The sequence below is a fragment of the Amblyomma mixtum genome, chromosome 10 (genome assembly GCF_055824585.1).
Source record: "Amblyomma mixtum isolate Tamu chromosome 10, ASM5582458v1, whole genome shotgun sequence".
In the NCBI taxonomy this organism is placed as follows: domain Eukaryota; kingdom Metazoa; phylum Arthropoda; class Arachnida; order Ixodida; family Ixodidae; genus Amblyomma; species Amblyomma mixtum.
The window spans coordinates 5,986,276-6,003,282 of record NC_143021.1 but is presented as its reverse complement, the minus strand read 5'-3'; the positions used below and the strand labels follow the sequence as shown (position 1 = coordinate 6,003,282).

At 43.0% G+C, this 17,007-nt stretch overlaps 1 protein-coding gene across 2 annotated transcripts; it reads right to left on the bottom strand.

The window, feature by feature from the left end:
- Window positions 1-2,002: 2,002 nt before the first annotated feature.
- LOC149325050 (uncharacterized) lies at window positions 2,003-15,799 on the bottom strand. 2 transcript variants are annotated; one of them, XM_089562812.1, is made up of 5 exons: window positions 15,383-15,799; window positions 13,727-13,787; window positions 13,501-13,666; window positions 9,601-9,754; window positions 2,003-3,093 (listed from the first exon to the last, which is right to left on the bottom strand). In XM_089562812.1, the coding sequence occupies exons 2-4, from the start codon at window positions 13,755-13,757 to the stop codon at window positions 9,628-9,630; spliced, it is 324 nt and encodes a 107-aa protein (XP_089418938.1). In that variant the 5' UTR covers window positions 13,758-13,787; window positions 15,383-15,799; the 3' UTR covers window positions 2,003-3,093; window positions 9,601-9,627. The 2 variants fall into 2 exon arrangements, 1 of the variants encoding a protein (XP_089418938.1); XR_016286127.1 differs by lacking the exon at window positions 9,601-9,754.
- Window positions 15,800-17,007: the final 1,208 nt, after the last annotated feature.

Sequence of the window (17,007 nt, the reverse complement as noted above, 5' to 3'; positions counted from 1 at the left end):
ATATTTAGGCATAACACTGACCCATGACCTCAGATGGGATTCTCATGTTAACAATGTCACATCAACCGCCTTAAAACAGTTATGTTTCATTAACAGACGCCTCAAACTAGCACCATCAGAAACAAAGCTCCTTGCGTATAACACATATGTCAGACCAATTCTAGAGTATGCTAATGTTGTTTGGTTTCCTTTCACCAAAAAGCTTACTAAACAAATAGAAGCAGTGCAGAGGAAGGCGGTCAGATGTATATTTAATAAACACAGGTTGACAGACTCACCAACAGAACTACTCAAACACGCAGGACTACTAACCCTTCAAAACAGAGTAAAACTAGCGCGCCTTAAAATCATGTATCAACTCGTACACAATCAATTAAAAGTCGACACTTCAAGATAGATATTAAAATCAAAAACGTGACAAACACGTAATAAACACATACACACTCTAAACGAGTTTTCATTCCCTACTGACACTTTCAAATCTTCATACTTCCCTCGTGCTATACGCGAATGGAACACCTTGAACACATCCATTGTTAGTGATCCATCATTAAATTCCTTTAGCACACGTGTGGAAAATCAACTACTTATATATTAGTATTTATTGAGTTCATATATGTCACTACGAAGTTATTTCTTCCGTTTGTGTTTCCACTTGTGGTATTATTGTCCGCCAAAATCATGTCACATGCTCCTCATTCTGGTTTATTTGTTATTCGTATCTTCTAATGTATAATCTCGTGTCATATTTTTTATGTACTTTGATTAATTACCATTGCTATTTTTTTGTGTGCCCCTGTACTTTTGAATGCGCTCCCTGTTACGATTCCTTATGGGATTGACAGTATCGAATAAATAACTGAATAATATATATATATATATATATATATATATATATATATATATATATATATATATTGTTGTGCCTGCACCCTCATTCCGCTGGCCTCTCTGGAAACCAGAGGTGCGCCCGCCGTCGCGTAAAGCAAGCCCGGACTAGCCGCCATGGCACGGCTTGCAACGAGTCATCCTGGCTCACCGGCGCAGACCCGTCCTCCTCCTCCTCACTAGCGTCGGCTCCAGCCAATACGAACGGTGGCCTGTGGCGTGACCTGATTGGAGCAGAGGAACGCCTAGCTGCCGCAACGGTCGCCGGCGGCTACAAGAACAGAGCCGCGCTGAGACGCAGCAGCAGACGGGTAGCAGACACGCCATCGTGCCAGAGAGACGCTCTCCGCAGGGTCTCGTCCTAGCCCATTGTGCTCTCGGCCCTTGTATATATGATGCAAAAGCCTTGTAAATACTGTACATAAACGTCCGTTCACTCACCGTCGCATCGACCGTTCTTCGCTCAGCTCGGCTGAACACAGGCAGCAGGCTGAGACGCTCCAGTCACAACAGTGGTGGCAGCGGTGGGATGCCCCCAAGTCCCCAAAGATTATATATATATATATATATATATATATATATATATATATATATATATATATATATATATATATATATATGTATATATATATATATATATATATATATATAGTGACCGACAAACGGGTGAAGAAAATAGCCCACACTGTAAAAAATATTTATTGAAAAAAACAGAAATTTTCTGGCAGCTGGCCTGCCAGAAATTTTCTGTTATGCTATGTTTTCGGTTTTTTACTTTTTCTGTCATTTTACACATGTTTTCTGCTTTCGACTAACAGAGAATTTCTGTGAAGAGGATAGAAATTTTCTGTTATTGTATGTTTTCTGTTCTTACTTTTTCTGTCATTTCACAGGGTTTTTTGTTTGCAATTAACAGAAAATGTCTGCGAGGATGACAGAAATTTTCTGTTTTTACTTCTTTTCGTCATTTCACAGGTTTTTCGGTTTGCTGCTAACAGAAACCTTCTGTGATGTTCCATTTTCTCTTACCATATTTTCTGTCATTTAAAAGCTTTTTTTTCATGAGTCACAAAAATATTCTGTGAAGCTCCATGTTCTGTCATTTCATACACTATTTCTATCACATCAACTTTTAATGACTGACATAAAAACAGATACAGAATATTAGGACTGCTGCCACATTTCAATACAATAAAATATTTCACCGCTTCTAAACAATCACAAGCAAAGGAAAGTTAGTATTCAAGAATATTGGAAAATATGCAGTGTTAAACAATGCAATCATGGCTGATATTTTACTATAAAGTAATACCTTTCAGCATCACTGAATTAAGTTAAACAGTAGGAGGGTGGCCGAAGAAAAAAAGAAACTTACGTTGCCCTGCCTGCACTACAGGCATACAGTAAAATCATGCAAAATATGCAGTAATGGCAAGTAAAGTAGAAACGAAACCTGTGTCTTTCTGTTATACAGAATGGCACGATTCACTCTAAAATAGCACTACAATACAATGAATACGACACAAAGTAATAATACCTGAACAATGAACACAACCAGTCACTAAACTAATGGCAAGAATACGCAAAAGGAGAGTATTGGAAAGATATGCTTTGCTCATGACTAGTGCTGCATTAAGCAGCAAGATGAAAGCAACAGGACATAACGGATGCCACGGTCTGTTTTCCTTATCACAGTGTAACTGCAAAACATTTTTTCACTCCAGTTAGTACGTCTTATCTTGAGACTACAATAACTTTAAAATGAAAAAAGTAACACAGACATGATAGAAAGTAGTGCTACAATTCATACAACCAGCCACTGAAGTGTAACAGCAAGTATAAGCCTAAATAAGGCATCTTAAACAAATTGTGTCTTGCCTGACACTAGTACGAAATGAAGTGAGATAGAAGCCACAGGACATAAAGCATGCCACAAGCTGTTTGACTTATCAGTGTAACCATATAACATTGATTCTCTATACATAGTACATCCACTCTTGTGACAACTGCATGATAAGGCATGCCACAGGCTGTTTGGTTTATCACAGCGTACACAAAACATTGATTTAAAAAGTTGTCAAATTTCAGAACAGTTAAAAGTCAAAGTCTTGCATGATGAGGGAAGCAACTTTTGAAGAGGGGCAGTGTTGCTTCTTCGAGTGCTCTGCCTTCGTTCCCCAGACAGGATTCACAGCTGCAATGGTCCTGAAACAAGGACAGAGCACTGTTACTCCTCGGACAGTGAGCATATCTATGCTGTCTTCAAAAAAATAATAAACATTGCAAGAAGACTGCACCCCTCCTCCTACCCCAAATTTTAATTCCTTTGTAGCCCACATTTTAGTTTCATTGTGGGCACTAGTGAATATATCCAGTAGTCTTTAGTACTCAGTACAAAGCCAGACTTCAAGCCAAAATAAACCTTTCCTAAATGTTCACTTTAATAAGGTTTTTAACAACCATAGTGTTTTGTTACTTGCGTGAAAGCTGCTCACTGAACTCCAACACTAGTTTTTAAAGGGATGCAAAAACAACTCCATGTAACCTGTTGTTCTTGGGAAAAATTCCTTCTGTCTGCACTTTCTCAATTTGTTGCACGCCACGGTGGCTCAGTGGTTATGGTGCTCGGCTGCTAGCCCAAAAGACGTGGGTTTGATACCGGCCGCGGCAGCCGAATTTCGATGAATGCGAAATTCTAGAGGCTCGTGTGCTGTGCAAATTCAGTGCACATTAAAGAACCCCAGGTGGTCGAAATTTCCGGAGCCCTTCACTACGGCGTCCCTCATATCGTAAGTCGCTTTGGGACGTTAACCCCCAATAAATCGAATCAAACCAATTTGTTGATGTCAGTGTGGCAGCGAAAAAATGCATTTATTGCTGAGAAAACTAAATTTAAAAATTTGCCGGTCACTAAATTCAAATTCTAACGTATACGCCGAAAAGGACTCCATGACCACATTTTGAAGTTAGTTGCGGGGCTGCTTAGGGCCTTGTTATCTGCACCCAGAAATCTGACGTGTCAGTAGATTGCAGTCTACTTAGAAAATGAGGCAATGATGACAACACCTGTACTTTGTTTCTTCATTTTCTGTAGCTTGTAAAAGCACCATTTCAGTCTCCTTGCAATCAGACAGTAGCCTCTCGACAAAGGCCAACTTCAGTTTCCATTCAATGATCCTTCAAAGTGCTCTCTGACACCAGAGCAGCAATGTCTATGTATACACAGGTCGAATCATCAGCATGCCTATTCTGTGTCACCCGAAAGTACAGCCGTAAGCAAAAATCTTTTGACAGGTAATAAGTAAGTTTGCAGCACATATTGACGTGCTTTGTCTTTACAGAGATTTAGATGCATGACGAGGGATATGCACATTTTAGTGAAGCTGGAATTAACAGAACTGAGCAGAGGCTTGTTTGTATTACTAATGCCCAACTAGTGATACGCAAGTCTAAAATGATGTCTAGTGCTGCAGAGCAAGCTTTTACGTGAATGTGACGTTACCCTCTTACATCTGCACTCAGCTTCCACTGTCCCAGAATAGTGCAAAGTGCCTGCTGCCCTGAGTAAAAAACTTTTCTGGCCACAACCTCAAGCAATAACCCAGCTAAAGAAACATGCAGAATGCACACAAAATATTCTCTGCAGGCAGAATCAAAACAAAATTAAGCAATAGCTTCGAATAAAACTTTTCGTTGAGCATTGGAAGTCGCACATTTTCAGTGCTGTAGCATTTTCCCCACACGCCGCTAGTACGGCTCACATGCAGGCCTCAATAATGCAAGTACTAACAGCCTTTTTCAGTATCCTGGCTTATGCTCAGTTTGAACAGCTATTGTCGACATGAGCTGAACTTACTCAGGTTAAACAGTTGTCAGTTTGAGCGTGTCTGTACAGAATCCTAGGCTCCTCACTCTTTCCACATATACTAAATTCCCCCCTACAGATGCACTTTGGAAGAAATATGTGCGGCTTACAGCGCACCCATCAAGAAAGCTTCATGTCAAATGCAGCAATAACACTGCTGTATCTCTCATCAGCAATCCTCACGTAATTGACTGAGGAGCCAGTTTATTGAGGCACACATAGCGAGGTATATGCCACAACAATATGCAATGCTGTATGCATGGGTTATCTTGCATAGTATACAATTCAAGGCTGTAGGCTCAAATACCGCAAAAAGGAAGTCTTCCAGTCAACGGCACCAACCAACCATTACGATTGTGTGGTTATTTTGGCTAATTTGTGGTTTATCCTTTCCCTTTGCCAGCTGGTGTGATGGATTAGCAATTGCATGGGAATTAACCATGAAGTCCTCAGAATCATTCAACACCATAGGGGCATTTGCTGCTGCATTCTTCAGTTGTATCCAGCTATAGTCACAATATGAAGCATTGCCTAGCAGTTCATGCTCAAATGAATGCAAATCAAAATACAAAAGAGAAAAAACCCAAACATCCCATTAGCAGTGAACCTGTCTCCGACAAGTGGGAGCAATGCCAGCCTTAGGGGAGGGTGACCAGAGCAATCGCACAAGACGTCACCAAAATGGGGATGCTGAGTTGCCCTGTGGGTGTAATGCTACATCCTCCCATCCTCTACCTGCCCTCCCTCTGTCCCTGACCTTCAAAAGAGACATTTCCAGAGCTCTTCAAAATGAGGGAGACAACATGTATGCCTGAAGCAAGCCAAAATGAGTGCATAACTCGCTACTGTAGAGGGTTGCAAAGGGTGCATGCACCTTACAGACGCGGCATAGTTTCAGGCGTCGTTTGTTGCGGGCAGGACCATCTAAATGACATTCTTTCCACCTGTAAGCTCTGCTGCGGCAGAAGGGAAAGGGGTAGGGGAGGACAGTTGTGCTTAGAGAGCTTTGTCAGTTCACTGCTTAGCCCTTGTCCCGTCTCAGTTGTGCAGATTCTTTCCATCTTTGAACTTAAAACTGCCTTCAGCACGCCCTGTGCATTATCTAAATCAGAACACATATGACTGTGTCAAGCTGTATTGCCTTTAATGGTGGTAGGAAATAATGTGTGCACCATTTCTCTCCCTTTTGCATGCTCTGCTCTGTGAGAATTTCATTATAGCTAGTACTTCTTTTAGGCACCCAGTGCTGCAGAGCAGCACTGCTTGATTTTAGGCGTTAATTACAGACCTAAATGTAGACTGGGCTTTTTGCTAATCATCATCTTTGAGACTCACAGGATTTTGGACTGTGAGCCTATAGTTGCTCGTTCATAAGAAATACCTGTCTTGGACAAAAAAATGTTTTTAATTCTGAATGTCGAGAAAATGGGCACAGAAAATTTGAATGATTTTGTAGAGAACGGTTGTAATGCTACTATTGTTACTATGTGCATAGATGAAGACAAAAATTTTGTGCAGGGTTCTGGCAACTTAGAAACAGATTTGATTTCCTGTGTCTGGCATTATGTCGGCATGGTTTGTTTTTATTTTGAAATTCGTTTGCTTCTACCCAATCACCTGTCCTGCCTCTTGCATTGTAGCCATGGACTGTGCAAATGAACTCTCCTAACAAGCTGTCTTGCCTTATGCGCAGTTCTAAGCAAGACAATTTATGAAAGAAAAAGAATGCCGAAGTGCTAAAATTGCTGGTGCATTGCGACAGTTTTCAAGAAAAAGCAGAGACGATGGAAAAAGCCCTTTTTAAAGTACAGGAACAAGATGAATTATCGTAGTAAGGTTAAAACTAACCTGATCTAGCCTAGCTAACTTTGCATGGCCTGCTGTTTCACCTGAGTAAGTTTAGCTCATGTCGACAATAGCTGTTCCGCCCCACTAAAATTTTGCCCATGTGTATGCAGAAAAGTACGCCAGACCTTCTTCACACCAGTCTGCAGCCAAGGCACTGTTATTAGGAACAGAACGAATCCGTGATGATAAATATAACGCTTGTACCATTTTCTACATATCCAACTGGAAAAAGGTTTCAATTCTCCTGTCACCCAATTTAACGCTATCAAAATTTTGTTATGCTGGCTTTTTTGTAGGCGCTATTAAAAGCGGAGCAGGCAAGACTAAAACATCAGCTTCATGAGCTAAATAATAGTTTCAAAAGAAGCGAAAATGCCCTGGGAAGGCCAGTATCGTCAAACACAGCGACCCAGAGAAGAGAGATTGCATGAAAAGTGGGACAGGTGGAGTGTACTCATGGTTCTAGGAAACTAACGCATAACTTAAAAATCTGGATACCACTTCTCTGCTGCTTCACGGATATGTACACCAACGTAACACATGTTGACTATGATAACACCAAAGTAAATCCCGCCGGTCCCGTCCGTGACCGAATATCACAACCATTCAAGACATTTTAGTGGTTATTGCAGGGGCAGATTCATGGGTGCAACTGGAAGGGGGGGAGGGGGGATTTGAAGGAGGGGGGTGGGGTAGATTAGAACCATGTATTCCTTGGACATTTTTCATCTAAGAACTGAGGTTCAACATGGCTGTTATTTAATATTTTCCAGTGGGAATCCTTTCCTTTTAATCAATTTCTCCTAATTTCTCCTAGGTGAGCATTACCATATATCCTAAACAAGGTTTCTCAAAGACATCTCAACAACAACAGTCTTCAGTGGACGCCGGATATTTAACATATTAAGACAGAGTATTCTCTTTCTGCTGCAAGCTCTTTGACAGGGATCCCATGTAATCACCAGCGGCAACTGGATAAAATGACTGCAGGCACATGGCACAGATTCTTAGAAGCCTCGAATATTTGACAAATCACTTCGCACCATATCAAGCTTGCACAGAGGCAAGTCTAAGAAAGCATAGCAAATGCATTGACAAGGAGCATGAACTCATCATGGCGCAAGCGAAGAAACTCTTCAAGAATGTCTTAGAGCACCTGATCAATATAAAAAGCATATATGGTATTTCATGGCTGTTCAGACTGGCTTTCTGCAATCTGTGAGGAACCAGGGCACAAAAAAAAATGACAACAGACTACACAGAAGGAGGACCACATCGACTGAAGCACTGAATGATCAACTTTTGTACAGTTTCCTGTCAGCACACATGGCAAAAAAAGATGAAACCATATCAGGAGATACCCCGATACAATGTGACAAGTGGTTTTTTTAGTCTGAAAAAACAGAGGGAATAAGCCAGTAAGGATCTGCACAGCTGTTTCTAGGACACAGCAGAAAAGCAAAGTTAGTGAAGAATGGCCAACAAGGAACATAGAAGAAACCAGGGTGGAAACAAGTGCACAAGACATGGTCTTGCAAGCTAAAACCAATAAAAGAGATAAAAACGTCACAGGTCAATGAATAACAGGGCAAAAGGCTCAAAAGATTAAAGTCACAAAAGTGACAATGAGATAAAAGACCAAATGTAAAACCAGAAGCAAGTGGTGAAGGCAAAAAATAAAAAATACGACTGAAGGCCGAGGGTGCACATGGTGAGACAAGTGTCGCATTATAAAATCTGGTATTGCATGACAAATAGGCTGGTACTTTTTCAAATAATGAAACTGAAGGTTTCCTTATGCACTGGTCCTTCATTGCCAGTATCTTGCCTTATGATTTCACAAGCCAGTGAGTTCTTGTTCTTCGCTATTAATTCCATTCTTTGAAATTCGGATAAACGTCCTGTTTCCAAAATTTTACAGTTCCGACAGTGAATGCCAAGATGGCAGCATTACTCATTATCAGAAAAAGAACTAGCCTACCTGCCATCCAATGCCTGGTTTTAGCTACACAACACTTGTCTCGTCATGTGTATCCTGGGCCTTCAGCAGTATTTTTTTATTTTTTGCCTTCACCACTTGCTCCTCGTTTTACACTTCGTCTTTTCCCTCATTGTCAACTTTTATCACTTAACTTTCTAGCTTTTTGGCTGTTACTTGCGGCCATCTGAGCTCTTTATCTCTTCTATCACTCGTAACCTTCAAGAGCATGTCTTATTTTTTCACTCGTTTTCATCGTGGTTTTTAGCATGTTTCTTGTTGGCCATTCTTCGCAACCTTTGGTTTTTTGCTGCTTCATAGATACAGCTGCACAAATTCTTGCTGGCCCATTCCCTGTCTTTTCCGCCTAAAAAAAATCTGCTTGAGGAATGTTTTTGTCTTATTTTGGTGTTTCGTGATACAAGCTTTCATATCAAATGGACCTTGCCTAGCTTTTTTCGTCGTGTATCTGACAGCTAGGAAGGTGTACAAATAGCTGTCCCCGTTTCTTCTGATATAAAAGTTGGCAGTTCAGCATCCATGTTGCCGCCTTCTGTGCAGCTCTTTGCCCAACAGAAAGTGTTGCTCTAGCTTTTCACTGTAAACAACGAAAACTTTCTGCGATTACCTGAGCTTCTTGGTTGATACGACAGTCATAAAAGAGCATTTAGGTGTGTGCCAGATGTGGTAGATCACTACTGCAGCAAAACAAATTAGAATAAAATATTTCACGTGATGGTGAAGAATGTGATCAAGCATTTCACAGAAAATGAAATGACTGAAGTGAGTGCTTTTTTGCCTCTGATGCCTCCCTTCTGGCTAGCAATTTCATGAGTACTGGAAAAGGAATGTGTACTATGGTGGCAAAGATACCTTGGTGAAAGTGCATCATGCTGCGTTATCTAATAAGTATTGTTTTTTTTCCCCGTAACGCAAGTGCAAGTGCTTCTGGGTCACTGCAACAGCAACAACTGGCTCTCTTGGATAAGTCGGGAGCTCACTCTATGCGACTCTTTCTTACCAAATAAGCACTTTATCGGTCCCTTCATTACTGGGATCTTGTTGCTGCCACTTCTCTTGTGGTGGCATTGTGGTGGCGACTTCTGGGTGCCGCTATTGGTTTGCAGTATCCCTTCAGGCTGCAGCCATCTAAGGGCACAGCTTGCGGTAATGTACTGTAAAGCACAATTTTGTTTTACAATTAGGCTTCCCTCTGAAAAATACCGAAAAAAAATTGCAATGTAAAAAGGTAATATAAACAAAAGGAAATAATGAGAGGCTTTGCAAGTATGGGCCTCAGCAAGGGCTCACACAAGGTGCGGTAAGGTCGTCCCTGAGGCAACGTGATACTGCCAAAATTACCTGGCAATGTTGCAATGTTGCAGGGGTTACACTTACTGAAAGGAGAAAATTAAGAAAGTACGGAGGCTGGGACACATCTTAAGGTGGTACTTGTGAATCACTGTGTATTTTGAGGGACTGTTCTGCTACCGTATACGCCTGTGCACACAGACAGGGAAGCTACTGGCAAAGCGTTGTTTGGTAACTGTCATCACCGATTACTTAGTTAAATATGGGGTCCTTCACTCCATGCAAGGACACTGGCATGAAAGCTACAAACTGCTGGAAATGAAAAGTTGCATGTCATTCAGAGATCTGCCCTCGGCCATTGTGTATGAGACATTGGACGCATACCTGGAGGCATCTGCATATATCATATAGTGTAAAAAGAATTTTTTCCATCTTTTTCTTCTTTCGTCCTTCCCACAGCACAATGTATCCAACACAAGCCTAGCTGAACTCTCCCCTTTTCTAATTTCCGATTTTCTTTCCCTGCAGTGTCTAAAGATACACCTCACAGACTGTTCATTCTCACTGAGCGTATGGAGGATGTAGCTGCCGGCCCATGGCTAAATCCCATCCAACATGATAGTGGATGCTGCCAGCCAGTGCACTACTGCTGCGTGCAACACTCTTCTCTGCGAGGCATTTGCAAGTTGCATGCCACATATTGTGACTTGTGAGGAGTTTCAAATGGAATTTTTCCCATTCTTATATCGCTGGCTGTCATTCAGGTGAAGTAAAACAAGCCCAGCTCTCCCAAAAAATCCCCGATATATGTCTTCACACCCGGTTGCACGTGCATATAGCACTACCATCGCTCGCACCAGTTCACATATGTAAGCAGCAAGCTACGCGGCGTGCACCAGCAGCTTGGTGCTTTCGCACTGGTTTTGTAATCTGTCACCTCTGCTCATAATTTAAGCAAGTTATCACCAGCACTGAAGGGCAGCAGAATGCTTGCTAGGTCGAGCGCCTATGCTCTGCACAGCACGCATATTCCTAGATGTACCTATCCGTATTACATAAGAAACATAATGCTAGCTCTTTTTTATCACCAGGTATAATATTAATCTTTAAAATATTTATATTATGCCTCACAGCCATGCAAAAGCAATAGTATGGGGAATTTATTTACAGCGTTGACCTAGGTGACTCAAAGAGATACTCCACCACAATACACAAGAACATTGTGGAGGAGCAACCACAAAGCAGGAAGCATGTACAGACCACTTCCGGGCTAACATTGACATTTCTGAGGGGAATACAAGGAAAGTGCCTAGCTCGCTGCTTGGTCTTTCAGGCGGAAATTTGCCCATATTGAGTGGTTCGAGCTTAGCATGAGCCAATGGGCCCTTCTCAGCCAATGCCACACACCACACGTGTATTTGGAGCACTGATCCTGCACACGCACTCAGCTTCGACTGAGGGACAGCGGATCGTTGCAAGTAAACAAACCTTCAAGTTCACATAGCGGACTTCAGCACACAACAGAAAAGCACACATGTGAACCATGCTGCATGGAAATAGCCAGGAATAATTTTGCAGTTCACACACCCTAACCAAACAACATGTGGTGAATGGTGCAACCGGAGAACATGGTGTTTGTCATGTGATCAAGCAGTTCATTGCATGGAGCTCTCAGATTATGTGCGCCAAACACCAATTGGCCCATTCCGGGCAGTGAGTAAACATTCTTGAGCTCCAAGGTATGACTAATCCTGATAGAATTCAAAGGAGCACTGTGACAGTAAATCGAGCAGACTGCCAGGCAAGAATCAAATGGCCGGACTTTGAAAAACACTGTCAGATTTGTCCGATGTATTTGGAAAAAAAATGCTCCGGGTCCACCCAAAGTACTAAGGGGAGGAAATGCACCGGGTCCATCCGGCGTACCTTTAGCCACAGCCTCCTCTCGCAGTCAGTAGTGAGAGCAAACCATACAAAAATTTCACTGCTCTATTTAATAACCCCATTGTGAGTTATATAGACAAAAGACTTAGCAGGTGAATGCAATTCCAAAAAATGCTGGAGCTAAAGAAGATTATTTTTTGACAGAACTCACAAAATGACTGCTAACGTGAATAAGGAAGCCTAATTGACTTAGTGTGCTCAAAACATTGGCTGCAAAAATGAAGCACTGTGGTTGCAAAGGCTTGTACACTTACATCATGATTCCATTCATGTTGACTGACATGATAAGTACAAACACCATGCATGACCCGCCACTAAACCAGGGTGTCAAGCAAGCTACTTTCTTCCAGTTCCCTGACTTTACCATGGTTTCCCCGACTATTTAAGTCAAAATCCTCTGAATACTGAAGAGGCGGGAAAACACAGTGGCCAATGGTAATGGACAGTATACATGATCTATTCACAGCAAAAAACTATATACTGAAACTTCAAACGCTGCAATCAAAATAGACTTGCTCTTATTTGAGGCAGCTGATTTCTTCTTGAAGAAAGTCCAGCTTCAATGCGACTTATGAAGCTATCTTTGCTTTTTCTGTTCCATTTCTCTAACACAAATGGTTAACATAACCTTTATTCTTCTGAGCATACGTTGTCTCCACTAAGTGTGCTCATATTTCAAATTTCTATTTTAAAGTTCAGAGTATTAAAAACTGGCTTAGATTACAAGACAAATGTGTTTCCACATAATACAGCAGTGAAAAGCCCCAGACATTGGAAAAATATTTAAATCCTCTTCAATTATCCTATCCGAACACCGATTAAGCACCACAAAATACAAAAACAAAATAGAAAATATAGCATACCCTCCAAATAACGCCAGAACCACATCAGCTGCCAGAGCTCAAGATCAAAGAAGCTCCAGCAGCCGTAGTGTAAATACGATCAAACCATCACAAAGTTCATCGCACAGTTACATGAACACAAGTCCCCATACTTACTAATAGCGAAAGAATGCTGACAATTTCTGCGAAGTACCATCTACGACGTCAAATCCATCAAATCTGCATGGCGACACATTCAAATCTATCCATAAACAATGGATGGTTACATGGCCACAAAAGGGTTACTGGCATTGCATGCACAAATGCACTCTTCAGTAAACCCTCCCCCCCAGGTGCTGTGCTCCTCTGGGCAAGTATATATGACTTCCACCAAAATAGCCATACACTGCTACCTAGTCTCAGAAGCAATATAGTACCATGTAACCCTTCCAACCCTTTCTTATTAGTGACTGGGCACCATGCAATGCAGGTAGTATAGCCATAATCTGTGAAGAAGTGGTTGAAGATCAACTCCACAAAAAATAGTTTTATCTGTCTTTCCTTTCCACAGATTTTTTTCAGAGCGCTATTTTACCAGCTGCATTAACCAAGCAGCAGCAGCAGCAAAATTTCATTCCATAGCTGATTCGTTGCCTGGGTTCAGCAAACATTTTCTTACTTTTTTAAAAATTGCTTTTGCACTTTGTTAGCATTTTCATAAAAAGGTCTTATGATAAAGTGGTATACACCTATAACTTTTATCATCACTGAGTATTTGAGAAGTGGCCAAACCAAAAACACAAAAGGTTATCACAACTCAGTTAACAAGCGAGATAGGTACTTACTGCTGTGTGAACTCCAGGCAGAGGCTTGTTTCCTTGGGGTACACAACATTGAAAGCAAAGTGCACCAAAAACATGAGCTTGAAAGCCTGGCATGGGTTGGCTGCGTGCATCACTGGCAGGGTGTCGATGCATATGCTGAAGCTCCTCGCAGTAAGGAAACTGCCTCCTGCACAAACAAGTTTTAAATCAGGAATGCTCGCCCGAGTGCGGTACCACAGAGTTATACCTTTTGCAATGATGAAAGGAGAACATGGCATGTCCCCGATGTCGTCATCACTGGCAGATCCCTGGCATAAGAGGGAGTTAAATGCGTATAAGAATTGTCTACTAAAGTAGCACCATGTGAAAGCTGCAACTTTAAACCAGTTACAAATAAACATGCAGCAGAGTATAAGCATAAATAAGTCATTTCTGCACTTGCTCAGGCTCTTATTTTTCCCAACAATGTGTGGTGAAATGCTTTGGAGTGTATACAAATAAGCGTCAACCACATATAAAGGCCCTAAAAAAACAGCATAGGCATTTACAAGTGCTGGATTATCTACAATACATAAACATTGCACCGTTTTAGTCAAATGCAGCCCAAGAACACAGTGTAAATGCCTCTCAAGAGCAAAAGAGGCCCTCCATCGAGTGGTGTCAAGAGACTGTCCTAGCACTGCAGTTGATCCGGCAGACCGGTAGTGAATAACCTTGCACCTGCCAGCCCCCTCAAATGTCACACTACTAGGTCACAGGGGAATTATTTACCATAAGTAGAGTGCAGCTTGCGCTTTATCTCAAGCAACCGAGCAAACTGTTTGTAAATGACTGTTTTAAGTAGCATAGTACGAGGTACTAAGGTGCGCAGTCGTCGTGATTGGCGCAGTGCTGCGGAAAGTTCGAGCTAGCGTAGTGAATGCTGAATGGTGTACTGTTATCTCGAAGCGCCCATTTAGCGAGTACACGAACTATTTACTAAAGAAGCACCAGAAAAATGCAAGCAGCAGATATCGTATTCAACAGCCACAGAGCCCAAGCAGACAAGCGCGGCACGGTTGTATGGATGGTAGTGGCTTAACCCTTCGTATCGGGCGGTGGCTCGCGCCTCTAGACTAGGATCCCCCCCCCCCTTTTTAATTTGTATTTTAATATGTATAATTTGGCCATCTTTCATAAAGTTACTCCTCCCTTGACCTCTTCCACGGGCTGGCCGAAGCGATGGCGAATGACATTGGAGGATACGGACTGAGCTCGCGTGTCGAAGGCGCTAAAAAATCTCGAATGTCGGCTCCAATGACATCAGTGCCATTGAAAAACTTGCCTGTGGCAGCGCAAGTACGGCATATGAAACGCCTGTATAGAAACTTTTGAGCCTGCGTTGACCCGAGGAACGCTATTTCGGCCCAAAGATAAGATCAGTTAAATCTTACAAAATGAACACAATTACTGCATTACTTGTACCGGCATGAATAAACGTCAATAAAAATAAAAAGACACAACGTACACTTATGATCCTTTCTTAGACGAGAAACGAATTTGAAAATCCCGCGCTCTTTGACGTCCTCCTCCGCTAACCAATCGCGTACTTCCCTGGCCTAAAATTTCCCGCGCTTACTCACTCGGTTCATTTAGGTGTGCATATCTGCAGGCAAAGCAAAATTTGTGCATTTTCCCGCAAACTATCGCACTCTTCCGTGTTTCTCGCTTGTGTTCCTCTCTCTTCCGCGCGCTGTGCACGTTTTGTGAGAGACAGTAAAGCAGCAGTGACGCATCGGCGGTAAAGCGGCTGTGGTGCGCACGCTTCACTGCCGTGTTCAACAGCAGTACAAGCCCGCAACAATACTCCCAAAAGACGACAGAAAGCGTATCATTCATGCCGGTAAAAATGTGCACCACTCACCTTGTGTGCGAACGGTCTGATCGGTGAAAATCACGGACACAGCCGGTATTATCCTAGCTCCCCGCTCATCACGTCCATGCCGTCCTCCATGATGCCGTCAATCGATGAATGCAGAATCGCAGCAAATAGTACTGCTTCTCATTCTGCGCGCTAATATTGCGCGTAGAAACTTTTTGACGCTTAAAATATGTATCGTGATTGATGAAAAGTAGCAAAGGTTTTTCGGATCACTTTTTTGTGTAACGGCGGTGCTGACGTCACCAACTTTCGGTGAAATGGGCGTGTTGCGGCTCCAAAAACAGAAAATTACTTTCTTTTTCGTGAACGTGTTTCTGTTAAGGGCGCAAAACAGATATTCTCTGTATGACAACAGAAAATTTCCGTAAAAATGCTTGTCATTTCACACACATTTCTTACAGTGCAGGTTCTAATTAGACGAGGTATTTTAGGACCTGGGCAATTTTCTTCACCCGTTTGTCGGTGACTATATATATATATATATATAAAATAACCCAGGTTCTCATTAGACGAGGTGCCGCCGCGGTGGCTCAGTGGTTATGGTGCTCGGCTGCTGACCCAAACTACGCGGGTTCGATCCCGGCCGCGGCGGCAGAATTTCTTTGGAGGAGAAATTCTAGAGGCCCGTGCACTGTGCGATGTCAGTGCACGTTAAAGAACCCCAGGTGGTCGAAATTTCCGGAGCCCTCCACTACGGCGTCTCTCATAGCCTTAGTCGCTTTGGGACGTTAAACCCCATAAAAACAAACCAACCTAATTAGACGAGGTGGGCGTGCCAGCCAGCAGGCAGCTCGAGCGAGGAAGAAGACGATCTTCGAGCACCTCGAATGCCCAAGGCTTGGCAAGTCCCAGCTTAAACAGTTCGGCCGCGGTACGGCGCCACTGATTGGTTCGGACGGTGGCATTGCTCCCCCTCTCTGAAGGGCACCGCCTCGGTGCCGCAGCAATGGGAAGCACGAAGAGAAGGGACGCTACATGTGTCCGGCGGCAGGTGTAGACACGCCTGAAGCGCTAGCGGGCGTGGTATGGCTTCTTCTGTGCGACATGGACAATTTCGGAGGTCGGCCGTCTGTAGGAGCGAGCTGTTCCTTGGGGAAGAACTTCATAGTTCACCTCACTTACTCGGCGGAGGACCTCGTAGGGGCCGAAATATCGGCGCAGAAGCTTTTCGGAGCGTCCACGCATGCGGATTGGGCTCCAAACCCAGACTTGTTCGCCGGGCTGGTAACTAACAGCTCTGTGGCGGAGGTTATAGCGGTGAGCGTCGTGGGTTTGCTGGTGCCGGATGCGCTGTCGAGTGAGTTGGCGGGCGGCCTCGGCCTGACGAACGAAGTGGTCAGCACCCACAACAGTTGAGGTAGTACTAGTCGGAAGCAACATTGCGTCCAGCATGGTTCTGGCTTCGCGACCATGCACTAAGCGAAATGGAGTGAAACGCGTCGTTTCTTGTAGTGCAGTGTTATAGGCGAAAGTGACTTAAGGGAGTATGGCATCCCAGTTCCGGTGGTCTGCGTCAACATACATGGAGATCATGTCGGTGATCGCCTTGTTGAGCCGTTCGGTGACTCCGTTCGTTTGAGGGTGGTAAGCGGTTGTTTTTCGGTCAC

What these genes read in the sequence shown, in the direction of transcription:
- LOC149325050 (XM_089562812.1), bottom strand. Translation starts at nt 13,757, where the DNA reads ATGCCATGTTCTCCTTTCATCATTGCAAAAG. An exon ending in TCCTTTCATCATTGCAAAAG is followed by an intron (nt 13,667 to 13,726) that starts GTATAACTCTGT and finishes TTGTTTGTGCAG; the next exon opens with GAGGCAGTTTCCTTACTGCG. An exon ending in TGCCTGGAGTTCACACAGCA is followed by an intron (nt 9,755 to 13,500) that starts GTAAGTACCTAT and finishes TGTGCTTTACAG; the next exon opens with TACATTACCGCAAGCTGTGC.